The sequence below is a fragment of the Echinococcus granulosus genome, assembly GCF_000524195.1.
Source record: "Echinococcus granulosus chromosome Unknown EG_S00017, whole genome shotgun sequence".
NCBI lineage: Eukaryota > Metazoa > Platyhelminthes > Cestoda > Cyclophyllidea > Taeniidae > Echinococcus > Echinococcus granulosus.
Window position 1 is genome coordinate 352012 of NW_020170397.1, and position 27647 is coordinate 379658.

The following is a 27647-nucleotide window of genomic DNA, read 5'->3' on the forward strand; positions in this document are numbered from 1 at the left end:
CCTCATAGAGATGCATCATTGAGAAAGTAGTGTTTGCTGACTGACTAAACGCGTTACTTGTTTTCTGAATTTCACCATTCACACCACAATACACTGCTTCCTTTCTATGGGAAGTTGGTTGTTCTTTGTCTGCAGTTGGGCTTGTAGTGCATTGAAGAGTCAAATTGTGCAACATAAATCAAACGCTCGGCAAAGGATCCCACGCTGATCACAACGAAGATCACTCTTCAGAACAGTTCGCTATCTCCCTCAAATGCTTGCTAAATAGGAGACCCCCACTCCTTCTTCCTTTTCTTCTTCGTCTTGACAAAGAGTCAGGCCTAGTGAATGAATCAAAGTAAAAACCTATTTTAACTCTTGTGTGAAGACACGTCCTTTACTGCTCACCGCAGCGAATTTTTGCACCTCCAGTACAATGGTTCGGAGTTAACACCCCACCTCCATCCTCACTCCACCTTCCATTCCCTCTCTTCTCTTGAGTCACAGTCCTCAACGTCCAATGACCACCGTCGTTTAGCGTTGACAGTAGACAATCACATGGCCGCGTGGGAGGTGCAGCGGACAATTAGGAAACAAAAGGGAGGTAGATGTTGAGATAGCTCAAAGGGCACTTTTAGACGCAAATTGCTCTGTAAAGTCCAGTTCTCAGCTAATGATTGACCCGTTTGGAAAGACTTCTGGGCAGAAAATTGGTTGTGTGTAGGAAAAAAAGTGCTTTAAGGCGCCTCTATCGGGTAGCTGTCTTTTGGCTACGAACAAACCATATGATCTTCCTTTATGGCCTCGTTTTATCAGTCCTGTTTGCCTTTCGGGCTGTGACAACAGGGGTTTTTTGTTCATGAATGAGTAAAATTGGGAGGTCGTAGACATTTCCTCTCGTTTGTAGAAGACTTTAGGCACAGTACGGTGCGCCAAAGTGATGGTGAAAATGCTCAGCTGCTCGTCAGTAAGGCATTTAAATGACTGTAAAATATTCATTTACTTTCTTTCTGTACAATCCTTTTAGAAAAGGCAGGTGTTGTGGAGAACGTGGAGGAGACCGATACGACCGGCTTATCCGAAAAGGACAAAGCAGCGTTGGAACGGGCAATGGAGGAGAAGGCGGATCTGGAGAAGCACGGCGCCATCATTGGATCAATTGCACTCACACTCATAGTTACCACAATCATTTGCATGTGTAAGTTTTTGCTTCCCTCGAAGGCGAAAGTCTTGCGCCCGGGCAATGTTTGCTGCGTCTACTTTAATAAAAGGTTAATTTTAAAAGACGAGGTTTTGGAGTTAGTATTGAGCTCTAATCGAAGAGATCAGTGATATTCTGACTTCCTGTAAAGAAATCCACGGCTTTAATGGCTAAATTAATTAAACCCGGTGCCGCACCGTAATTCTCGAGTTGTGATTGGTGACATTCCAATTAGCCTTGTGTTTGATTGGAGTGCATTAAAACAAACCAGCTGTAACATTTTCCTTTAACTTTTGCAGTTTTTGCGATTCGTCGAAAACGGAAAGAAGCAACCCACCATGTGATTGAAGTAAAACTACCCTCCGACTTGGACAGTCCTCACTTAAGTGGCGCCAATGCTAATAACGGCACTAAAAATATCGCCTCAACCTCTCTCCATCCCTCCAAACTGCCTTCCGAGAATGTGATTATTGACTTGGAGGATATTGAAAATGAACCGGTTTTCTCTAGCTCTGGAGATGCCCTCTTGGGTCGGGAACCGAGTTCGGCTCAAAAGGGGATCCTAGGATCCAAGGGTATTTTTACAAACCATAATTGGGATAGAAAAACGTCCGCAGCCATGTCTAAAGCCTTTGGACTGAGTGCAAATTCGAAGTCACCATCTGCGAAGCCCGGGATTCCGAGGAATGCTCTCTTTCGGCACCAGCAACTTCAACAACAGCAGAAGTCCCAACGGGGTGCGTGGCAATCGGACGTCAATTTGATCCAGCACTCCCAAATTCAAAACAGTCGAGGGAAACTGAGTGAGTTTGCTGTGTCCAGTTGTAAGATTTATTTATAACCAATTTAGCGGATTTTGTAAAATCAAATTCAAAGTTTGCTAAAGATGGTAACAGCTCATTTGTGTTAAGAAAGCATAGTCCGCGTTCCTCCTCATCCTTTCACGTCGCAACAATCACTACTCCTGAGGATACTTGCCTAAAAACCGAGCCAACGTGTTTGCTTTTTAGTGGTGTCATTCCTGAAGGGATCATTGGAATACTGGCACTCTAGAGATATCGCTTTACTAGATAGCTTCCTCTCCCTCCACCTCCTCCTGCTTTTCTTCTGAGCCTCGTTTTCGGCGTTGGTGTCAATCTCCCGCTGGACAGGAGCCCTTCGAATTACTTTTAGCCAGCTACGATGGGGAAAAGCAATGTGATACACGGAATTTATGTCACTGGGACATTGGTATCTATCAAAGCAGTGGTTTGAATATTTGGGTGAGGAATATTCTGCAGTATCAGTTGTTTCGGTTACTAATGTCGTGGATGAGGTGCCACAATCTCGTGCATCTCGTCATTTTAGATTGAATCTGGTATCGTTTTGCGGGACACCGGATTAGGGTGGTCGTTGTGGCCTTGTCAAACCCTTCTGCAGTGAAGATCCACAGATTAATACATTTCCAATAAAGGCCTTCTTTCTGTGACGAAGGCGACCAGTCGGAGAAATTAGGGTGGTTGTCCTTGTGGATCGCGCTTGCTTACCTCTGCCGGCAGTGTAGCCCTCCCAGCCGTAAGACGCAAGAGGCCATATAAAGTGTGAACGAAGACTTATCACTCCGGTATGGAAGGACCGGAAGGCCATGCTTGGAAGATGTTGGGACGCCTTTCAGCGACTGAGGAGCTCGCATAGTTACACGCATTGTCAAAAAGAGACGTTGTTCTGTTATATAATCTGTTGAAATCCACTGGCTGTATCCCTAGTGTAGCTTTTTCGATTTCGCACCGTATTCGCAGGCTCAATTTGTTGGGCAAAACAACAGCCAAATGGATTTTAACCAATGACAAATTTAGGAACTGGTTTGCATTGCTGTGTTCATAAATCTTCCAAACAAGTGGAATTTTATGACCAGCAATTTCTCGGACAATCTAATTTGTGATTTTATTTTCATTCCAACTTTGCCGAGGGAGTTTGTTTGGGGATTAGCCCACTGAATAATTTCCCTATTTGCGTTTGAGGAACTTCGCTCTTCCACAGAGGACGAAAATAATGCTCCTCCATGCTTTAACAATTCCTCCTTCCAATCATTTGCGAAATGCATTTGTTTTGCCGTGCTTGTGTCATTCTAGCGGGCATACTTCGGCATCCTCACATTCGAGGCCGTTGGCCATGGATCGTGGCCTAACCCGCACTTATTAAAAAGCTCCAAATTTAGTTTTACATGCCTTTTAGTTTTTATGCGATGTTCCTAGCACTGACCTTAGTTGCCCGTCCACAACGAGTCATCTTGTAAATTGTTACCAAATGGAGGATAGGCGAAAAGATAATGCGGTAAATTTACACCACAGGGAGGCTACTACTTACCAGTGATAGTACATACCGTATCAGCACGAGGAAGAGGAGGAGTAGGGTCGCTTAGAAATATGCAGTAAGGATTTCTGTCGAGTCGGTTGCCATCCGTCAGAGTCCAACTTTTCCCATTCGCAGTCACTGGGTAGAACCCGCAACACTTACCGAGAGGTCGACATTGTTTCATGACCGCTCTCTAGAGGGTCTCCATCGCGGATACTTCTTGATTTGGTTGTTCTGGGATTTAATCAGGTCTCCTCAACTCTACCACTAGGGTATCGCTTAGTAACAACTGTGGCCTAGGAAGTTCTTTTAACCCAGAAGGAAGTACAGCTGACGGAGAGTAAATGGCTCGCTTGGTTGAATTTACATTTAACCGAGCGCTAGTTCAGTACCCCTATCAACTTTGGATAGTGAATCGCTAAGCAGGTTAACGTCAGCCTTTTATTTATATTTTTCATGCCATTTTGACATTTGACATTTTTATAAGCAACGGGGGACTTGGTGGTTCACTTTCAGTCCTCTCTTTTAAAATCCACGGTGGTTGGTGTTGTAAGGCGGGTCATTCCTAACCACACACCTCCCATGTTTCCCGTTGACATTTTGCTCCCTTGGGGGAAAACAGGGAGGCGGACAAGTGAGGTAGGGGGCATAATCGTCAGCATCACTGCGCTTTGCATCTGTCACGAAGTAGACAAGAACGCGGTCTAAACACGAATCATATTTTGTGGCCCTTTTAGGTTTCCTCTTGCCCGCCATTAAATGAGATAATTATTCCTCTTAAATGATAAAAGAAAGCTGACTTCGACAAAAGTCTCCTCATTTCGTCATTCCTCTGTCATTCCCTCTTTTCCCTTCTGGATTTTTTTTCAGTACAAATTTGATGAGCTAAGGAACCAACTATGCTTTGATAGACTTGCTTACCCTAGATGGACAGCGTGAGCTTACCACCTTAACAACCAAATGGAAAGTTGACTAGCTACTTTCTTTAAGGCGCCCCATCTACCCGGATTCTCCTCTGAGGTTGTCAAGCCCTCCAGCTCAAGTGTTTTAGTGCTCTTCTCCAAAGGAAATCATTTCCTCTTTTAAATTACCTGTGGCACATTCGTGGGTGAGTGACCGTGACTCGTGGGATCAGACCCGTAGGTCGGGAGGTAGCATTTACCTGACACTGGTCGCGAGTCCGTTAAAAGCAAGTGACCGAAAAAAATCGTGGCCCGTAGCATTGTCTAGGGACTTGCAAAGCGCTTGCGGTTGGTTTTATGTCATACATTTTATGAGTTAGTTGGCCTACCGATGCTGAATTTTGTATGTGCACCCTAACCAAATTTTCCGCCCACTTTAAACCTTCTACAACTTCGACTGAGCCTAGTGGATGTAGTTTGAGGTTGTCTGGTTTTACGAAATGAATTCATCTCGGGCCCGAAACCACAAAAGCCATCTTCTTGTCCAATATTTCCCCCTCGAACTTCTGAGGAGGTGTAGCATGAAGTAGCAGAACATACCTCCCGGAATTAAGTGATGTGAATGGGCAGTTGGGCTCCAGTGAGGGAGGGGATTATTGAGAGAGAGGTACCACCTCCATATCAGCCTCTCCCTCCGTATTCCCCTGACGGCGATCAAAACGGCAGATGTGAAATAACCCGTTTCACCGGAGGATAAATAATGGGCCAGAAGTGGTGGTTGCTAAGGCTGTATTCATGAGTCTGCTATCTAGAGAAGCAGGATTAATCAACTTTTTGAGTAATCGTGTGGGCATCATTTTTCTTATCTTAAATTCTCAATGCTTTGACTTCTACGAATTTTGGACATTTATAATGCGAAGGGGGAATGGAAGCTACGCTAAATGCAGTCTCACATGGGCCAAACGTCTTTGGTGTCTTGTCGTCTCTCCTCTCGAAGTGACTCCTCTCCAGATATTACTAGTTGATAATCCGTCGTTTTATTACAATTTTAAATAGAAATCTGATTTTTTTACGGTCCACTTATAAAAGCGTAGTGCTTTCAGGGCCCCCTTAAGTGAAGGAAGCTATCAGGCCTTGCTGGAGCGGAAATGCAACTTGAAGGGTTCGCCAATTTGGATACAAACCAGAACAAATACACAATGCTTAAAAACGATTGCTGGTTTGATTTGCAGCAAAGGCCATTTATTACTAAAACACTTCTGCTCCCCTAATTATTTGTTCGCTTAGCTGAAATGGCTCTTTCATCCTTGCCTCAGCGCTTCACGTCCTTAAAATTTTACATGCAAAAAGTGCCTGGTAAACGCATACAGGTAAATAAATTTACTGATTCCGTGCCCTAGATCTTCACAACTCCACAAATTGCCTTCACATACCTTTGCGTATGCCAACGCCGCCATTATATTGGTTGGAATCTGGCACGACCTATCCCCAGTAAATGATGAACGACTTGTAAAAGCCACGAAAATGTGTGCTACCTCTTGGTCCTGGAATCGCTCACACCATTATCATCATTACCATCATCCACACACTTGTGGCGCGTTTTCATGGTCGCCCTATTGCCTCCTGCTTATCCACTTTCACTTTGAGGTTTTGGACAAAATATCAATAATCAGATCTTTGACCTTTCTTTTAAAACGAAGCATATCCCTTTTGATTTGATTAGGTATGAAGAACTCATGTTGATCGGTTAACACTTCTTAAATCCATTTAGTAGAGGGCATTACTAAAGTCATCCATCCTTTTTGGCTCACGCATTGGCCGACTACTCCGTTTCAGTTCTGAAAGCAGTATTGATGCAACGGCATTCTGGATATATTGCTTTACTGATATGCTCCTCTTCTGAGCCTCGTATTTAGCGCTGCTATTACTTTCTCGCTCTTTGACTACTGCGACAGGAGAAAGAAAGTAGTACAAGGAATTCACGTCACTGGGAGGCTGGTATCTATCAAAACAGCGGTTTGAATACTTGGACCACGAGTTCTCTGCAGGTCAAATTGTTCCATGGAGGAAGTTTTTTGAGAGATAGGGCTGGAAGTTGGACGATGCTCCACAGTGAATAGGCTTTACGTGGCAATACCTCTTCGCTGTATTACACCACTTCCTTAAGATGTGTTATAAACAATGTTGTCTACGAACATGTAGAAAGCCTCTCGCCAAGGTCGGTTGCTATTGGCTGAAATTCGATCCTCCTCCATCATTGGTTTTGCAAAGGACCCACCAATTAAGCCACCCACATTTGTAGAACGCTGACGATTTGTCTGTTCGGATCGGTCTCTCCTACCGTTGTTATCGACACAGCACTTCGAGCCTTTGCTGAAGTCAAAATAACCCTTATAAGCCTATGAAAGGACTCATCTTTCGCCTTCAGAAGAGCTGAGAGGCTATAAGCAGTAGCGGGGCCTACAGCGCATGCCTCTTCCTCTCGTGCAAGATAATCGATCTTATCAGAACGCTTCGTGAGGTCACCTTCGCCCAGTATGTCAACCGCTTTGACATCAAGAGATCAGAATTGCAGATCCGTTGCATCTCTAACTCAATTGAAAGCCAGTTTTTGGACTGAAACGAAAAACTTGCCAATTTCCAAGCATTTTTCTCAAAACTGGCCTAACCCCGCACAAACTACACTGGAGGTTGGAAAAACTGGCCCAGCTGTGCCATTTAATATTTCGGATTTTCTGAATGAATTAAAGAGGCCAAAAACCAACCCTCCCCGTCATTTGAGCAACTGTCAACGTTAAGCGCTCGTGTTTGCATTTTCCCCTCCCTTTGCCATTTAGCCAAGTGCGGAAGTATTTGCTTGCAAAAAATATCTTCCCCACCTTTCGCATGAACAGAATAGTATGGCAATTCCGCTACCCTGCAATTAAATAGCATTTGACAGACATGGAACACTTCTAAGGCAAAAACAGCCCTGACTTTTTACTCTTTTGCCAAAGTTCTTTTTACTTAAGGCTGTGGGCTGCTACTGGTTTGTTTTTCCCGAAAAGTTAACAAAACGCTGTCTGGCAATGAGTTAAATCCGGTTTTCACGCCATTTCTGTTACCTGATTGGATTGCTTCTCAGCATCGGTTATAAGCGGCTGCAAATAATAGACTTAAGTCGATTCTTATTCTTTGTACAATTTAATGATTAACCAATGGAGTTCTATCTAAATCGACCTTTGTTACTTGATTGGGCGACTGCAAATAACATAGCCGGGCAGTGAATTCCCACACTTTCATTGGTTCCTCCTCTACTAGTGACTAGCAGTAGTCATTCTCAATCCTTTTCGGAATTATCTTTGTTCGATGGAAAGTTCTCAACTCAACAAATTAATATAAGTGTACTTCCACGTTTTTAGATCGAGGCAATTCAGTACAAACGGCCGATGAAGTGGCGAATTTCCGCTACATACAACCTCAACTGCCACCCCGAGTGACTAATCCCCCACCAGTAGCAGCCAAGAATCGCCAACAGTGGAATCACCGTCAACAACAGCAAAGAGAGGAGCAACATCATCGAAGTCAAAATGGGCGCCATCATCATCACCACCACCATCGTCACCGACAACACCATCATCACCGCCATCGCCAACAGCAACAGCAACCATCAGATAAGGAACGCCATCAACCTCCACAATCAGTTCTTCTCCTACGGCAAAAGACCTACAGCACAGATGTGCCAGATTCTTCCTGTCAAGAGAGCCACGTGTTGAATTGTCGAATGCTCACTGAGCAACAGCGGACGCTTTCCCTCGCTACCTCTCGCTTCCGCCTCTATGACAGCCGCGAACTGACGCTCTATGGGGACGGTTTCAGTAGTAGTGGAAGTGCTTCCAGATCTTCTTCCTCACTTTCTGCATCCTCTGCCTCCACTTCAAGATCCACCGATTCCACAGGCTCTCCTTCCACCTCCTGTTCCTCTAAATCAACCACCACAACTTCATTTTGTCCACAAAAACGTGTTCTACGAGAATACCGAGGTTATGAGAACCTCGTGCCTTATAGCATCCGCTTGAAGACCTTTCGCAGCATGCCAGACGTGACTAGGGCTGCTGGACCTCCTGCAATTGTTCCCGGAGGCGGTGTTGGTAGTGGTGGTTATCGTTTTGCAGTCAGTTGTGGTCACAAGGATTGTCGTGATTACTATCGGCTACAGGCGTTAAGGTCTGATCTTCAGACGGAGCGGCGAAGACCAGAGAGAGTGGGGGCAGAAAAACCGGCTCTATTTAAGGAGAGAGAGATAGAGATAACACCTTCTTCAGAGGATGGGGAGGAGGAGGAGGTAGGGGTACAGAATGACAACAGTGGAGGTGGAAATTCCGGGGAAACATCAATTCCCCTGTCCAACCTGATTGCGTCGGATGCCTACTCGGTGCATGGACTTAGTGACGCGATAAGCGTTGAATCCTCCAAAGACGGGGTCAGTGGAAGTGAGGCTACGCACTCTGCTGTCAGTAAGTCTGGAGATCGTATTGGTTGGTATTGCTATCCACTGATTGATTTCGAGGGAGTAAATTACAAGCCTTGTTAGCTTTTGTGTGATCGCTGGATAAATACAGCATTTGGGATAACAGACTTAGGCATTGCCAGAGGTAAACAAATTATTTCTTGCAATTTATAAGGAATTTTCGGTGAATGGGTGGAGGAAATTATCACTTTCAAACAGGACAAAGGCTAGCTTAGAATTGCACTTTTACAGAGGCATTTGTCTCCAAAAGCAAACAACTAATTCTCGTTCGAGTTATCGCCACTTCTATCTCCCTTTGGATTCTGAACCATCTGTTCCACCTCCCACGCGGTCATGTGATTGTCTACTGCCAACGCCAAACGAAGATGGTCATTGGACGTTGAAAAATGTGACTCAAGGGAATAGCGGTAATGGAAGGTAGGATGAGGATGGAGGCAAGATGTCCCCTCTAAACCATCGTACTGGAGGTAGAAAAATTTCCTTCAGTAAGCTGTGAGACATTGATCTCATAAGCAGGTAGAAGACATTGCATGGATCTCCAAAGACTTCGCCGCGCCTTCTACGATGCCTACCTCTTAAGGGTGGGGAAATCCAAATTCCTTCTCACCTTCCCTACCACCGTGCTTCTCACTCACCATAGCCGACTCGACACTGTTGCGTCGCAAGCGTCGGTAGGGTCGACGGGTGTCAAGCCGTCGTATCCAAGCCAGTCCCGCCGCAGACCCCAACGATCCATCAGCCCTGTTGACGCACCCGTCTCCATAAGTCCGTTGAAGGCTCCCCTTTCTCCTCCCCGAATTTCGTCAACTAGCTTTTGCCTTTATTCGAACGTAATCTTGTAGACAAAGAAGCGATCCTAGTCTTGTAACAAAGGGTTGGGAAAGCTTAAAGATTAATCACTGATCAACCTGCTTCCAAGTCAAAAAATAAATTGAATGGACATTGATAGATAGATCTGTGAGTAAATTGCGGAGTAAACATATGGACAGATAGGTGAAGGTAGGGATGGATAAATGAATGGTGAGTTAATAGCCCTTTGACTAGCCAATGGACCCAGGGTTAGCAATTGGAAATTTGAATGAATGCACAAGGGACGAATGATGTAATGGACATGAGTTGAAGCGGTAGATTGTCTGCAAAAGTTCCCCACCGCGGTTCTCTTTCTTTCTTCTTGACAGCCGATGAGTCAGATGGGAGCGCCCGTCAAAGCTCCTACACCTCCACAAATTCCCCGATCTCTCTACGAGCGCCCTCCCGCGTCAGCTCTGTCAATCGTTCGCTCTCGCGTGTTACCTCGATGTCGAAACATCTCGACTCTCCCGCCAGTTTGCGGTCTCGTGTGAGAGTGCGTCCGACGGCACCGAATCTCCTGGTTTATGAGTACGAAGCCTAGTCGATGGAACTTTTCCAAGTGCCTCTGCTCAGTCCTGACTCCCTTCTCGAACCCCTTGATCTTGTCATGACTACTTGGGTGTTGTCCATTTTGCTCTCTTGAAACAAAATCCCAAATTCTCTCCCTTTCTTCTCTAATGCAGACTCAAGCACAGGTCTGTTTTAACTGAGCCTCTTAAACAGCTCCTCCTCTTCTTTCTCTTCTGCCCCTTTTCTCTGTTATCACTACCACTGCTGAATAAACCAGAATTGCAATTTTTCTCTCCTGCTTCCTGAACTTTGTTCCTTTGCCAGACAGGGTGTAGGCTGACATCTCGAAGGGACACATCGGATCGATCATGGACGGATGGATTGATGAATGTACTTATGGATAAATGACCAGATTAAGAATGAATGGATGGATGATGTCCGGATTGGTAGATGGGTGGACCCAAGGATAAACGGACTTGGAATGGACGGAAGTTATTCAAGTGACGCCGGTAAGTCTCCAGCTTTGCAGAGCTTGGCAGAATGATTGAAGATGCCTATGTTGTCCTCTTGAAATGCGAAAGGAAGGGAGTGGGAGGCATTCGGTGGAACATGAAGAGAAAGCTATATTGATAAGCCAACAAGCTAATCTGGAATTCTCGGATGGCTAAGAGGTGGATGCGAAAAAAATACAAAAACCTTCTTGCAGGATTATTACCATTTCATCCTTCTCTATTAAAGCGCAAGGCAGTTTGAAGACCTATGCGAGTCAGGGGAATGTGGAGAACTGAGAATGAGAATTGAGATGAGGTGGTACCTCCACAAAATGCTTCCAAAGAAAAAAATTTTCTTACAAGTAACCACACGCACAGACAGAGTGCTGTGAGGTGAAAATGGTGTGTACCGCGGAAGTAGGTGAATCGGGAATAACAAAAAATAATTTGGTTTTTTTACAAGGTGGGATACGGAATCCATTTCAAATCACAAGTTAATCAGCAAATGCTTTACATTCGAAGCCAAAATGATTGCTGACCCTTAGAGCCAAATCAGTTTTTGCTAAGCCATCCGCATTTTTTTACCTTTTATAACATTTCCCTTTAATTGATGTAGCTACAAGCCAAACGCCTCTTCGTGTGCAACAGTAGACAATGACTGAAAGTTCGTGATAAGTTAGTGTAATGCAGATGAAAGGCTACTTTAAAGGATACACAGCCTCGATAGCTGGACGCCTTTAACGTTTAATTCACTGTTACCTAAGTCAGAATCAAAAGTTACTCATCTGACGCAAATCAGAGAGGAATTTTAGCCAGAACTGCCAACTTCATCAGTCAAACTAGCCCCTCCTCACCGCCTATGGCCGAAGCACCGCGATGATTGGCTCGTTCAAGGTCAAACAAGCCAAATGAGGTTTGGAGGGCTCTAGTGGACTCGAGGCGGAGGGGAGGGGAAGGGATGGCTACCACCTTTGCATGGGAGTCGACAATCCTACGATCAAAGCGGAACAGACGGGTGGAGAATTAAAGTGAGATAGAGTTGCAAATGGGGAGAGCTGAGTTTGGCTGTTTGCTCCTCGAGAAAGGTCCCTTTACAAAAGCGGTGTTCGCAGTTAGTTTGTATCCTATTGATAAAAGATTTTGAACTAAAATGGTAAACAACCGCAAAGAACAAATTTCGAGGGGCTTCCCAAAGTTAATTGACATTTTTAATTATGGCAAATGAACCAACTCATTTGATTGTATTCTCCCAAATATTTCTCTCTGGTAAGAAGTTAGGATTGCATGAACACATGTCGCTACCTATTGCGAAAAAGAAGCAAATACTGCTTGGAGGGAGATCAACTAATTCGCTTAAAAATAGGCCATTTTTTGCTTCGAAGTCAGTTGTAATTAGTAGGTAGGAGGCACATTCGGAACCCTAAATCAAAACTTCCGATGCATCGCCACTTTAACTAAGCTATTGAAATAGAGACAACTTTTAAAATACATGCCTGGACTGCGTTAGCAATTATCGGCTGCGAGATTTGTACTAGGCGCGAGGAGCTGATTGGCCAATAGTACTATTATTTAATCTTTCGTAAAATGAATGAAAGATGAAATCAACTACATTTTGATGTGTATGAGGGTATCTTACTCAGCAGAAGAATGTGGACCAAAAGGTGGACAAAACCAGGGTGCTTTATTTACTTTCCTTCTGGTCTGTCAGTCTATTGATCACGACAACGGGCCCTAATGGACCAATCAGCGACGTGCTTCCGCGATCCTTGTTTAACGCATTCGCGCAAAGTCCAGAACGAGTTACAAGGAAGTCAGCTGTTAGGTTTGGGAACTTTTACCCATTACCACTGACTCGCTGCACTATAGGTAAAAATAATGATGAAATTGGTGATGGCTAAGGGGGGGGGGAATGGAGGAAATGCCAATTTATGTGTGAATAAGGAATAGAGTCTCATCTATTGGAGCAAGCACGGACAGTGAACTGGAGCCCCGACTTTGCTTGATAGAAGAACACCTCATTTAAATAGGTTAGCTTTTTATCTCAACAAAAGCCATTCCCCTCGATTCCTTGCTAGTAAAGCAGACTCATTGCCTCAAGGAAAGTGACACTAGCGACCCGGCTGCACAAAATTCCCTGATCTACGAGTACGAAGCCTCTGGTCAGTCTCTTCCCAAACCTCCCGGTCTTGACCTTGCCGTGGCCACTTAGTTGTTGTCTGTATTGCTTGCTTGAAACAAAGCTCATGAATTCTCCTCTCCGGATTTGGATGTGGCTCTCATTAACTTTATGCCATTTTCTTCGACGGTGTCACAGCTCTGCTGGATAGATTCGACATTTACGACGGAACGAATCAGATTGCCGAGAGTCTTTTTCTCACCCTCTTACTTTCCACCTGGAGAGTAGGAGAAGTTCTTTTTGTGGGAAGTTTCAATGCAAAAGACCTAGCATCGACATTTAAGTAGGTGGGACGCAATCTCGAAATCACCGGGGTTAGTGGCAAAAACCACGACAATGGGGCATAATTTTGTTTTCGTCCGGTCTGGAGTGAGCACCTCCAATGTTAAGAAAGGGGGAGGGGGAGAGGCGATAAGTGGATTACTTTCCCACCTATCATTTCAACTAGCTAAATGATTTATAAAGTTAAAAGACGAGATAATAAAAAACGTCCCCACAAATGGCTGCAACATAAAAGCAGTAAAAACAAAGACGGGCATTCCCGTTTAAAACCAAAGGGAAAAGTTGGCTTTGATCAAACGGAGTGCCACAGGAATGGTTACTTTTCCATTGAAATGGTTGTTTCATTTAGCTTTACAGAAAAGCAGGCCAATTTAATGCAAGGGTTGACATTGAAGGGTGGACAAAATCATCTCTGTTTTGTATTTATCCAGTGGAAAAAAGAATGCTTTGGATAATAATCGTGGCTTGTCAAATGAAGTGTAACAGGACACATTCCTCGAGGGGTTCCAGTCGGCCTACCTTGCTGCTGTGACGTCGGAGTTAATGCTCTTTCCATTGACGGTCCACTAGGAAAAATGATGAGCCAATCCCCCTCCCACTCCATTTCATGCTAAGCGAAATGTGGATCTCTTGAGAACGGAGCTACCTTCTAACAGGTTCGATAGTTTGACCCTTTTGTCCGGTGGAAAAGGCCCTTCTTTCAAGCCTTCGAGTTGCATTGGAATGATCAACCTTATTTGGCTGGCCTTCAGCGAAGAAATTCAGTGCACAATCACTTCCACAGTCCACACGCAAAGCACAGTCCTGTGGGAATAAATAGTTTTCTGGGAAAGTGGGGTTGTGAATACCCGTGGCGAATACTTTAACTTAACGGATGTCGACCGACAAACCAGCCACCTCTGAAGTTTGTCGATCATCTTGTAATGCATTGGAAACGCGCTACCGGCTAACCTGTCTTTAATAGCCTTTCTCCCCTAAAAGATGCAAATTCGAGCTCTCCGTCTCATCAGTCGCAGTGTCGGACGTAGGAGAAATGCCACCACAATCAAGAATGAAGAACCCTCCTGAAGGTGATCCACCCTCCTTTACCAGCAGAATCAGATGGTGACAGTAGACGAGAGGTCGCCACATTCCTGAGGCAGAGTCAAGCCCAAATCACACCGACTCAACAGGTGGAAGGTGCCAGAGCAAAATAAAGACTACCACACCGATAGAATGATGCCCACTTCTGCTTTGCAGTGCACACAAGTAGACAGTCACATGTCCCTAGGAGTTGCAACAAGCGATTACAGCGAGCTATATCGAAGGTCAGGGGGAGTTTATTCGTCATCTGACAATCTACCTATCCAGTTTAGTCAAGAAATTTTTCTAAACATGCATTACCACTATTTAATGGCAAAGATACTTTACAGAACCAAGTAGTGCTTATTTTACAGACAATTTTGTCCGAAGCACTCGTTCATGAGTGGTCCACAGTCACGGGTAGACTGGAAGATTTGCGATTCTCTGAATCAAGGGAGGAGGAAGAAGAAAAACCGAACATTCGGATTACCCCCTGGTCTCGATCATACTTTGCTTCGCTGGAGTAGGTAAGCAAGTAGTGCTTCGGATGCCAAGCGAGAACGAAGGTGGCTGCTGCCTGAGTGCCCAGACGGTACACCTGTTCACCTATAGCAGAAGAAAAGTAAAAGATGCAAAAAAGGCAGTTTCATCGACACTGGCCAATATGACCTTTCAAAGTCCGTTGCATAACTTTATCCACCTCCTCTGGTGTATGATTTTGTTTTGGCGCTTCCAACGATTTGTTGGAGTTTTCTGCCCTAAAAATAGTTACCTTCTCAAATTAAGTCCGGAATCACAAGAAGGATTCGACAAGAGAACTTCTATCCCCAAGTGCCATTTCCTTTCATAAACAACATGGACGACATAAGAGGAAATAAACACAACAAAGACGCGAATTATGATGAACTCCCTCCAATACATGAAGAGCATTCACCATGAGTCAACTCTTGGGATTGACTAGTTTTCTGTGGGGTAAACATGCATTACGAACAATGACACAAACAAATGCAAACTAAAGGCTAAACATTTACGCGGGCCAATGCTCACCTGTCTCAACACAACCAATATCAATGAAGTGATCTTCACTGGCAGAAGCAATCAGTTGACTGTCATGCGAAAAGCCCAGAGCTCTGACAGGCCATTCTAATCTATAAACATAGAGAAAGTAAGAGCGAAATTGCAAATGTTAGGTGATAAAAGATAGTCTACTGAGGAAAACACACCTAGAGAGCGTTCGAAGACAGACAAACTCATCAGAGTCCCACAATGAAACGAGAGCATCTGCGCTGCCAACAGCGAAATACCCCCCAGAGGGGGAAAATTGAAGACACATTGCGTTAGACGGGTGTGCTTGGAGGATAGTTTCACGCCGCATTTCACCAGGTTTCCCACTTTAATAGAAAAATCAGCAAGTCCAAGAACAGTAGTAACAAAAGGAGAAAGAAGTGATCTGCACACCTATAGACCAAAATTCCACCGTTCCCGGAGGCAAGAAGCATAAGATCACTAAAGGGCTTCCAAGAGAACTCATTAATTTCAAAGCTAAATTGTTCGGATTGAATGGTCTTCAAGTCGGAGCGAACATCCAGCCAGGTAATCTAAGGAAAACGGGTCAAAATAAGCACCCAAACATCATACAAGGTCATTTTTGTTTCCCACTGCAATTGTATGTCCATCTGGGGACCACGCAACGTTGATATTTTCACCTTTAAGTTGTGCTGTAGTAGTGCGTTTGGAACGACAATCCCACAGGCGAACGGTTCCATCCGCTCCAACTGTTGCAAGCGTGTCATTAGCAGAAGGATGCCAAGCCAGTTGGTCAACGCTGTCAGTGTGGCCTCTGAAGGTTTGGAGTTTGCTCTTACAGTTATAGACGGCTTATATGTTGAGAAAGTACCAGACGAGTTGAATCCAGGAAGTATATATTCACGCACTTGTCCGAAGAGGCTGAGGCAAGTTTGCTCCCAGATGCATTCCAGCCGAGGGCGTGAATTTTTCCCCCATAGCCCGGGAACTCCTTCACGCGGTTGTTGAACCCAAAGTGTTGCCGCAAAGCCAGGAGTTCAGACTTATTCATTGTAATATCTAAACACTTGCGTGAAACTGATTAACGAAAAACTAGGTGGGCAACGCAAATTTTGAAGATTGAGGCTAGTGTGGTAAATTTAAAATAGACTTATGATATAAGCCACAAATATCTGCAAAATCTGGGATTGACAGCTAAAGCGCTGACCCGACAAAGTGCACAAAATAAAATAGTTATCAAAAAAGATGTGCTAAAACTCAAAAATTTTTCATCGCTGTAGATGGCGCCGAAATCGCTTGTCAGTTGTCCAAGAATTTAAGTCATAATGTGCGAAAAAATATTTTTCCATAATCGGTAATGGTGCAATCCTTCTTGGGACCTGTAGTCGATACAATCTGGATTATCGTTGTCTACACACCAGCTTGAACTACCATAATTTGTAGAACAATAGTGGCGTATGACTTCTGTCAAAGTGATAACTGATAGCTCCCTAGCAAACTACTAGCAAAAATTATTGATAGCTTGATGAGCAATGCTGTCACTTTCCCCCATGCTATGAATGGCTAGTTTTTATTTAACCTCTGGCCTTCCACATTTTAGCCTACGTGCAGTTTCACGATGCTTCATCTAAAGCAAGGTGGGTGTTAGCGGCTTTATGTCTTATTGAACAATATATACTGTAGGTATCACACGATCGCGCCCAAATATTGCATAGTTCTGGTTTAGCGTGTTTTGAAAATTGGACCTGAAAAGCACGTGTTGATCTTAGCTTGACTTTTTGTCGGATTCCGATGTTGTTAGTGAATTTATTAGCCTGTTTCAGGTTAAGAAATAATTTCATATTCCTTCAGGTGATCCAGAACCGGTGGTTAATCCAGATAAACTCACATTATACGACTTCAAGTTTTGTCCTTTCTGCCAACGGGTTCGTTACACCCTTGATTACCACCATATTCCGTGAGTTTCATTTACGGTGAATTCACATCCCTTATGCCGATAAACAAGCACTGTTTTTCTCTGGGTAGGTATGATCGTGTTCTGATAAACCTTATCAGCAAACCCGATTGGTACCTTCGATTGCATCCTGAGAGGAAGGTTCCGCTGCTACGATTTCGTGGGGAACGACTTGTCGAGTCCGATTTAGTGATGCGTTTCGTTGACCAGTTTAATGGTAAACCGGAAACCAGTTTGTTAAGCATCTGTGGTGAGGAAGCCTTCCAAAACTCTTTGGCTCTTTCTGCTGAGGTACGTTGCACTTCCGTCTCCCAGTGGAATCATTCTGATGCATCTCTATTTTATCTCCAAAAGCTTATTTGAAGAGCTTATCCTCACATGCTGTTGCTTGCACACTTCACGCCTTGATTACCTGTGTCTAAGATAAATGTCGGCATATTTCTCTTTAACTATTGCGTATGTCACCGGCACAGCATAATCATTTTCAACCTGTGCCCAGTTTTGTCAAAAATCTATCAGTCCAAGAGAGGCATTGTGTGCGAAGAAGACAGGAATTAACTCATATATCCCTCTCCGACCTCCTTTTCTAGTTGGCACGACCAAGATTTCGAGTCGCTTACTGCCTCGACGCTTCAGCTGCTGACGTGGACGAGTTCGTTGCAGCTTGTGGCAAAATTGAGGCAGCTTTAAAACGGCCCTACCTTTGTGGTATGCTTTTCTTCCTTTTTTTGCTCCTTTTTTAAAGTTTTTTAAGAAAATAATTGACGTGTTTCATCTTTACTACAAGATTTTGGGCAGTGAGTTTATAACCGTTTGAGGCATTTAAAAATCTGAGTGTTTGTTTACCTTGAGGAATATTCCAGTGATTGGTTTTACAACTTTGATAGCAAATAGTCACAGATTCTCTCGATTTGCCATTTTTCTGAAATCAAATGTTCATCCATTTGAAGCGTTTCAAGTCTCTTCTGAATCTTTAATGAGACATGCCAAATGCGATGCCAATGGCGATAAAGGAGTTCTCATAGTTATATATAGATCTAAGCTCTGTCCTTGTCCCATTTTGAGGGTTGACATCGGTGTTTCTCGTGGCCACTCCTCAACTTCAGTCATAGTACGTCCTTGTGTGAATTGCTGTAGGCATAGACGGAAGGCAAGTCACCGTGCAGAAATAAAAATTAGAACAATGGGGAGGCAACGTATTCGTTCGCACACATTTGGGTATGTTGAATAACCCATTTATTTACTTAGCTGGGAAAAGGAACTTGTCCAATTTCCTTGGATTCCCAACACTTATTTTGGTGGAAGTTCTAGGCTGCCTATCTCCTTTGTGTCATCTTTGTTTGAAGAATTTCCTTTCGGAGAGGGGGTAGCTCCATATTCATTTCCATTCTTTTAACTCGAGGTTCTCTAGGAAATCTGCGAAATGGGTAACGTTTTATTGCGTAGAAGTTTCCTATATGAAAGACTTAACGACTAATGCCGCGTACGTCTAGTACCCAGTTTTTTCCTACACAGACTTGGCGTCACATGTACACGATAGTGTTCCTTAACGGTTTATGGTAGCTCCAGTTGCACCGAATTGTGTGTTATAAACAGGTTTGTTGAGTTTAAGGCAAAGTAGGCGTGGAAGAATGTTTTCACCAGAAAAGACAATGTCTCTAGTAGGGTGAACTAATGGAGACCAATGCTTTTGGAGGTATTCGTTTGCGTTTGCATCAATCAGGGTGGTGGAAGCTAAGCTACTGAGCCAGTCCTTTACAAGCGCTTTAAAGATGACAAGCAGTCAAAGACTATCAATTGCTTGTTCTTTTTTCTCCATGTACGCTGCAGAAGTGCGCACTTTTTAGGTGGTCGTTGACCGGCTGACTGGCTAGTTAGCTGCCTGTCCTGTGGTGCAAAATGACTTTTTTATTCCGACACATAGGGTTGTCCTCAAACCTTTCACTCACTACCCAATCCGCACTTCTAAGGCACGCACCTCATTCCCACTAGAGCATGAGTACTTTGTGTATGTAATACACTTCGGACACAACTGCTCACTTGTTGAATGCCAAGTGGGAGGCACCACTAAGATCTAGCTACTTGATGCAACCTCAATGTGGTCACGATGGGAAGGATGGGTTAAGAAGGAAAGGAAGGGAGATGCTACCTTATCTTCTGTCTTCTTCGGCTTAATATTTACCTGTGATGATTCCCACCTCAGCTATAGTAGACAATCGCATGTGAAATGAACAGCCTGGAGGTAGAAACGTGGTAGACCTAGGAGTGGGACTAGGAATAGTGCTTTGCGGAAGTGTAATTCGGAATTTCTTTCTTTTATGATCATGAAGGCATTGTAGATTGTGGTGTTAACTATTTCAACCACATGAGACCAGTTATTTGCCTTTTGGTATGTTCTCCCCGTTGACGAATCAAGTGGATGAAACAAACGTCGGAGACCTCTTGTTTATTCTTCCGTCTGTTGAATACGACAAACGAAACAACTTTCTTACAATGCTTTCAACCGTTATTTCTCGTCTTTCGTTTGCAAAGTCGTTGCAAGATCCTTTCTTCGTTCCTTGTTGCCGTGGTTGCCGTGAGCTGGACGTCTCGAGCGCTCAGTGTAGTGGATAGATAGAGAATTTTATCCTTGTACTGGGTAGTTTGAATTTGTGCTCTTAATATCCACCCGCTCTTGTTCACAACGCCCCGGGTGTGACGAAGTACTGCCACTTCTTCCTTGCTGTGGGAATTTCATAGCCTAGTGTTCAGGGATGTCTGGTTTATTTGATGGATCTAGTCATATAACCAGTTAACTCTTCTTACTCTCTTCGCCGTTTTCAATAGTCACTTCTTGAAACTGTCTCCCATGAGAGGGGAGAGTCTTTTGCTAAGAGGTAGTAGGTGGGTCTCAGTGAGAACATACTAATCTTTCGTTTTTCGATGAAGCAAAAGTGCTACTGGACAATGGCTATCTGGTCCCGAACCAATAGGGTGATCTGGTAGCTTTTCACTTTTGTAAGACCTTTAATTTTTGCCAGTAATTTCTGTTTTATTTTGTGTGACTGTGCCAAGCACGACTCTCCATGCAAATTACATGGTGAAAATTTTATGTGGCGCTAAATCGACGCAATAAAATTCACCTCGGTAATGCCTCCATCATCAAAGACAGCGACTTGTTTAAGTGCACTTAAGTAGTCATTTTTCATCTATCCCCTCATTCTAATATTAGATCTGTCTCCTACGTATTGGGTGGGTCATTTTCAAGATTATAATTGCCTACTAGAACGGAGACAATTCCCCTACTTCGTTGACGTACTTGTCCTACTCCTAGAAGGCATATTTTGGTTTCAAAAGAATTGTCGGTACGGCCGAGTCAACTCAGGACAGCATGCAGCAACTTCTCCACATTGCGAATGGACATGATTGATTGCATTCTGCTTACCACTCCCACATAGGGATTCATCTTTCGTGGGATCCATCCATCCTGCATCCATCCATCCATCCTGGATCCATCCTTCCATCTATCCGTCTGTCTGTCCAACTTGGCTCTGCGCCACTATCTACATGTCCTTTGATGTACCTGTGCATCCATTTGAAGTGTATACGTCTAGATGGGATTCATTCAACCATTACTCCGTATATGTATGCATCCTAAATCTACCTATGTGTCCATTGGTTTATCCCAGATCTGTCGATTTATTCCTTACTTAATCATCCATCCAGCACGTACTCATCTCCCTGTCTATCCACATATTTACACTTTTTTGTCTATCCTGGTATCCTTCCGTCCTGACTACTCATCTCCGTGTACTTTCACATTATTCACTCCCGTCTTCACTTATCCATCTTTGATATGTTCAACTACTCTAGTATCTACTCCTCTATCCTTGTCTATCTCTACATTACAAATGAGGTCTTATTTAAGCTCAGAAAATGGAGTTCACTGGTGTGGTGCCAGATTTCATTTAACAAGGCTATGAGAGGCAAATACTTTCTTTCTAGGTGACAAAGTCAGCCTAGCCGACTTGGCTCTGGTACCATTTCTCAACTACTGGCATTTCACGATGCAACGTCTCACCGATCTCAAGGCGGACACAACGGAGGAGGGCATTTCCACCACCTTTCCAAAGTTGTGTCAGTACCGTGAGGTGATGCTGTGCCAGCCTTATGTGGCTGCCACCGCCTGTGATGAGAACGACTATGCCAAGTTTGTCCAATTCTGGCGCGTCAAGGATACAAATGCATGCTTCTAGTCATCTCCTCATTCCTCTTCCTCCTCCTCTATTTGGCAATGTTGTTTCGCATCCCAAATCTGCTTTATGCTTTTAAAGAATAGCGTCAACGCGTGATTTTTTGTTATCTTTATCGACAATCCACTTTTTTAATTCTACTTTGTTGATAATTATGTTGTTGCTTTCGTTGTTATCTCGTTGCATTTTTGGCTGTTGAAATAAACATGTACTCAATTTTTCCCACATGGAAATTTATTCTTTTCTTCTCCCGTTTGTTTGTTTCAATTGTTTCCCTTTATTTTCACTTCTAACATCGCCTTTCCTGTGTACTACGCGATGTCTCCAATAGACGAACGGATGGAAGTAGACAGGAGGGAAAAGAGCCTGACGTTCTGCTTTTAATGTTGAATGTTCGCATTTGACAAGAAGATGCGAATTTTGGAAGAGAAGTTTAGCTTTGAAGCCATTGCTCTAGCCGCAGTCCCGCTCATTTCCATTTCTACCGCACTTCCACCTCCTGGATTGCCATCCCACATGTGATTGTCTACTATAGCTAAGAAGGCGTGACAGTCATCAATTTGGGAAGAGCATGAAGGTAGAGATGAGGACGAGGAGGGGGAACGAGGTAGCATCTCCCTCATTGCCTCTGTTCCTCCCATCCTAACCGCTTTGAAGTCGTATCGAGTAGCTATACCTCAATGGTGTCTCCTGCTTGGCTTCCAGCAAGTGAGCAGTTGTGTCTACGACACACTGCATATATATTCTGATGGCAACGAGTAGGTGTGTGGCTTAGAAGTGTGGATTTGTGTAGTGCGTGGAAGGTTTGCCGACAATTAGTGCTATGCCAGAATACAATGCCAATTTTTCATCACTGTACAGTTGGCTGGCTAGGCAGTCAGTCAAACAAGCAAACAGTCTGCGTTTCTACAGTGTACGTGAAGAAAGCGAAGATGTGATTGCCTGTCATCGGTGAACTCACTTGTGAACACTCGGCACAGTAGCTTAGCTTCCACCACCTCCCTGATCCACACAGCCGGAAACGGATACCTCCAGAAACGTTGGGCTCCACTGATTTGCCCCATCAGAGACACCTGGTTGTCTGTTCTCGTGAAGGTTAGAATGTCCTCCCAAACATGGTACATTCGTGTTGGAGTGGTTCATCATAAAATCACCCTCACCAGCTGCCAGACATAAAGGGTGCCGGGAAGTTCATTTCAGTGGCGTTGTAATCGAGTTAAAGGCGGCTTGTATAACCGACAATCTGGAATGATGTCAGATATGTTCTAGCGAAGAAACAATAAACAGCTTCTCCGTCAACATTCTATGATACATGTTCCTGTCGACTGCAGGAAGTTTTTGCAACGAGGTCACATCGATAACTGCGTCAACTTCTTTGGTCATTCCATTAATCCTTCTCCTCCTCCTCGATTGCGGTTGAATCACATGTTGAATGTTTTTTCTCCTCAAAGAAACACCAATTGCATTCCCAAAATGGATGCCGCTCGTAATTTTCACCTCCGTGTCGCTTTTCCTATTGAAATGCAAAATCATGCAAGCATTTTTGGACACCTGGTTCCATTAGGGGTCTGAAGTTCTCTCACGCCTTGTTTTCCTTTCATTTACAAGGAATGGCCATTAGAATATCTCCCTCCTTTGTTTTCTTTTGCCCTTCGACTGCTCAAACTGGCTCTCCACAGGCGGTTCTTTTTTGCCAGCTTATTTTCTGCTTGAATTCAAAAATTCGTTTTGTTACTCCAGCAAAACTGTTTTTTTTTCTGTTCAAGAGTACCACCTTGGTCGTTAGCTCCGCCCATTCGTACACTAATGGACTGGTGTCTAATGTCCCCTAATGCATTTTGTTTTTACAATCTGAAAATCACTTTATTACTCTACCTCTACGCAAAACAAAAGTAACAGAGGAAATGACAACCCATTTAGGCTAAACGCAAGTCTCCCTGGACGGTGCTGGTGGCCTCAAGGCGTCCACATGACCTGGGATTTTGTTGCCTTCGCCCATGGCCGAGAGTAGACCAACCGGGTGTCTTTCGACAACACGTCTGGGGTCGTCGTCTTGTTGTTGATGACGATGATACAGACCCTTCTCATCAATCCACCCTTCTCGTTCTTGCTCATTCACCTGTGGCAATGCCGGATCAAACAAGTGAGTTCAAAAGGTTAAATATCGGCTAACACAGAATATCGCAAGCCTTGAAGGAGTGATGAGATGGTCGGTAATGAAAATAGGGAGATCAAACGGTTGCCTTGGCGTCATAGCTACTTATGGCAATATGAAACCTGGGAGTGTGGGCGAGTTAGGCACTAAATGACAAGGTCTATGTGGAGGAAAGATCAAATTGTGACCTTGACATCGTAGACGTCTATCATCTATCTCCTCATAGTAATCCTGAATAGCGGGGTCTGGAAGCTAGAAGTGAATTTGAATGTTGAATAACTTCCGCTATTTCCTGAGCTGCAAGTGAGTGTAGGAGCTACATTGTGACTTTGAAGTCATGGGTGTCCAGCAGCGTAGTCAACGTTGACAGGGCTCCAAACCACCGTCTTAGAGGCCAAATTGTGTATGACTCGCAGGACCTCCGCAAAAAGTGGGGACATGAATGTAGATCCTCTATTTTTCAATTCCAGATTGCGCTGGAGTTCCTTTTCTACTACCGGGAATCGAAAAGGAGGTTCAGGGTGACATCTCGTGTCTTATGCCCGGTTGCAGATATGCTACTGTCTCGTTTCTGGAGGCCAAGTCATTGTAAGTGGATGAATGGATGGATGCTGAAGTGGGGAGAGCACTTTACCTTCCTGATTTTGGACGGTGCTATAGGTGTCACGACTACATTCTAAGGTTCTAGACGCTTATGACCAGATTGGTTACGTCACCCCTACTGGCAGCAGACGACATGAGCCAGTTCTTAATACTTCCTGCATTTATGGTGACGATCCTCTCGACAACACTCTGAACGTAGGGGTTCATGATGTCGTTTCACTTCTGTACAACATCTTGTCTCTAGAAGTAAACAATCCAGTCCCAGCCATCACGTTTCTATTTCGCTTTTCCTTACCAATTTGTCCCCCCTCCCCTGATTGCACGATGGCGTAGAAGCGGAAATTCGCTCCTTCAGTTTCAGGAAAGCTCTTACCAAAGCCAATCGCTTAAATTGTTGTATCTTTTTGCCTATAGAAATTGGCCATTCTGCTCCACGGATGAATCTTTTAATTCACCATTCTATCCGTCTACCAAATCTGCCGCTTTCGCGACGCTCTGGATTACCTTCGATGCCAGGAGTCTCCTTCCGGGTCTTCACTCAATCAGTTGTAACGGGATCACGACTTTGCGGAATCGAATCGGTGATCTCCCCTTCCTCTTAGTTCAAAATCTCTCACTGGAACCTCCTCCTCCTCGTTATTCCGCAAATCCTCCCGATCCACCTCCTCCACAAACCCTTTCCTCGCCAGGATCGTGGAGTTCCATCAAGTACGTTTTTCGACCCTTACCCTCTGCGCGGTTCCTGATAATTTACTCTGCGTCCTTTCCTTCAGATCATGGGTTGTCAAAGCGTCCAACCAAAGCTACACTCTTCATCTTCTTGGTCGATATTTCACTAGTCGTAAAACGACCCTTCCAACACTTCTTATTCTATCTTTTGCTCTTCAATTGATTCTATGTCTTTTACTTGCCTTGGTATTTCATCTTCTCGCCTTTTCGCCCTCTTCTCAACGGCTTTGTCACACCTATAGCCAATCTATGAATCAACTTACCCTCCTTTTACGGTCTCTCCGCTCCAAGAACATTTCCCACTCCAACGGAAGTTGTCTAGTTCTGCATCACCTCAACAAGAATTCAAGAATTTGTTACGCTGCGGAGGGACCCAGCCAGCAAAAGCCTACAGACGTGCTGAATTCTTTCGCAGCGCTAGCATTAGACTCTCTTCAACATGGCTGCGTCTCCGAATTTGTTGCATCTTCAAGTGATTACTTTGCTTCGGAATTGAATCGTCTCCTCATTTGGTTGGGCTCCTCCGAGCCTGCTGGCTGGAAGATAAACCGAAATCTCTCTCTTCTCATGAGTCGATTCTTCATCTCCCACGTTGCTGCATGGCGCGTCTACGTCCACTTCCTTATTCATATCTCCTCCAGTACCATTTACTGGATCTATTATATCTTTGTCGTTACTCTTCACGTTAAATACTTCCATCTCATTGTCTTTCTTCTCTCTGAAGCCTTTCTGGAGGTTTATTTGAACCGTGATAACTGGAGAAACAATCTTGTAGATCTCTTCTCTTCCTCTGTCCGACTAGCTGCTGCGTTAGTAATCTGCTTCTGCTTGGACCTTCTGGTTCTGGCAACTCTACATCTCTCCTGTTTCTACGTTTATACCGTTCGGTAGGTAGTTTGAATTCGAGGAAGCATTTCGGCTTCGTAGACTTTTTAGGGTTCAACTTCTTGCTGTTGCCGCAAGCTGGAGGCTATGTCGATCGGGTTCAAAGTGGAATCCCCTACGGGGTCGTGTTGACTCAATTCCCCAGAATGACGACATCCCACCAGTGGTGGCTAGTGCGGTTCTAGTGTCTGAGGAAATGGAAGGCGAAGAGGAGAGCGTTGAAAATGCTCCTATGCCTTCCAGCCAGTCGCGACATCTGGATCGGGTGTTTGTGGCGACATTTCTTGGAGTTGCGACGGGACTGTGCTTGCTACCAACAACGGTGGCTTTCTATGCTACATTTTCTGTGGTGAGTTTGCAAGCTGCCAACATTTTGGAAACATACCGCATTCATCATCAGCGTCACGTATGTGTGACGCCCAGATTTTTGTACTTGAGTCAGTTGATGATAACTGTAGTTGCACCAAGTGGAGTGTCACAAACAGGTTGACTGAGTTCTAGATTCAACTATTTACATCCGTTTCTAGTTTGATAGGTCGATTAGGCAGCGTAATTGTCAATTTTGCAGTAGAAAAGTAGAATATCCGTGCCGTAGTGTTCAATTTTCCTCCAAGACAGTCTACCTAGCAGTGAACACGTTGAATGCGTACGGATTAATTGCTCGGATTTTCTCTCTAGATCTACATTGTCCTGGTCTGTGTGAAAGCCATTCTTACTCGTATTGTCTGTGTAATTCTGGCGTTTCCGCTTGGAGCCGTCGTTTCTTGGAGTCTGGATAACGCGTCTACTCGAAGTAATTTCATTATTTCCTCCTGAGTGGAAGCTAACTTGCCATTCGGCAGTCCTCGGCTATCGAATGGCATGGCTAGCCTTCCGTAGTGTTTGTAAAAGCCTGTTTTTCCTTTGTGCCTACTTCTTTCTCCCCAATTAGCTAACCTCGTTATCACAACACCAATTCTGGATTCTGTTCGTGTTCCATTTCTTTCTATGGAGGTAAGGTGTATGTGTCTGTATGCTGCTTATCTATGCGTGCGGGAAGTGCTATGCTTGTTTCTTTTTTATACCTTTCAGTTGGTTAGAGGAAGTCTGAGAGATACTGTGAAACGGCATTCCCTATTTGACACGGAGAAATTGTTTGGAAAGCGATACACTGTGGGCACGGTGCTAAAAAGACTCGTTTGTGCCAATCTGCTTTACCCCCTATCGGAGGACTGATTTTTTTGCAGGCTGTTTTTTCTGTTTTGCCGTAGAAGTTTCCAGTAAAGGTGTTCCGCAGGCGAGGGCGGGTTTCGGGAAAATCCGGGGGAGGGGGTACTCCGTGTTTTGGCTTTGCAGGTATCGAGGTCGTTTTTTGGGATGGGGAGTGGGGTTGATGGGGGGTTTCGAACTGCGGTGGTAAGGTTGGCCTAGGCAGACTTCTGGAGGATTCGAGGTCACCCAGGGTGGGTCCGTCTTCTGTATCACAACTCCTGGGGCTGCTTGGCATTCTGATTAGCCTTTCGAGGATGTAGCTAACCGTAAATCCGATACGGAGTTGCTGAATGTATGAGTCAGAACCCGGTAATTGTGGCTTAATGACACAAAAAAGTCAGGAGGGTTTCGTGAGTTTTTGCGTTATACATCTATTGCCAGTGTAGAGCGAGACTCACAGGTCTCCTCTTCCCTGTTCCTGGTGCTCTTAGAACAACCCCGGTTGATTTAATTTCGACATATTTTTAAGGAAGAAATGGAGAACAAGTACAAAGTTCGGGGAGGGGAGGAACC

The 27647-nt window shown here is 44.4% G+C and overlaps 3 protein-coding genes across 3 annotated transcripts; 2 read left to right on the top strand and 1 right to left on the bottom strand. All coding sequences in view use genetic code 11, as the record gives it.

Moving 5' to 3' along the window:
• Positions 1-537: 537 nt before the first annotated feature.
• EGR_03309 (hypothetical protein) lies at positions 538-10319 on the top strand (the record flags this gene model as incomplete). Its single annotated transcript, XM_024492558.1, has 6 exons — positions 538-583; positions 887-946; positions 1007-1177; positions 1480-1983; positions 7818-8912; positions 10105-10319. The coding sequence occupies 6 exons, from the start codon at positions 538-540 to the stop codon at positions 10317-10319; spliced, it is 2091 nt and encodes a 696-aa protein (XP_024352959.1).
• A 4377-nt stretch (positions 10320-14696) lies between these two features.
• EGR_03310 (THO complex subunit 3) lies at positions 14697-16376 on the bottom strand (the record flags this gene model as incomplete). The annotated part of the gene is made up of 6 exons (XM_024492559.1): positions 14697-14905; positions 15347-15447; positions 15523-15690; positions 15758-15897; positions 15938-16159; positions 16197-16376. 6 exons carry the CDS (start codon positions 16374-16376, stop codon positions 14697-14699), a joined length of 1020 nt encoding a protein of 339 aa, XP_024352960.1.
• Positions 16377-16943: 567 nt separating this feature from the next.
• Positions 16944-27098, top strand: EGR_03311 (Phosphatidylinositol N-acetylglucosaminyltransferase subunit Q; the record flags this gene model as incomplete). Its single annotated transcript, XM_024492560.1, has 13 exons — positions 16944-16962; positions 17177-17282; positions 17351-17570; positions 17870-17987; positions 21264-21487; positions 23432-23654; positions 24137-24254; positions 24684-24977; positions 25043-25885; positions 25935-26289; positions 26562-26676; positions 26815-26876; positions 26955-27098. The coding sequence occupies 13 exons, from the start codon at positions 16944-16946 to the stop codon at positions 27096-27098; spliced, it is 2841 nt and encodes a 946-aa protein (XP_024352961.1).
• Between the last annotated feature and the right edge of the window lie 549 nt (positions 27099-27647).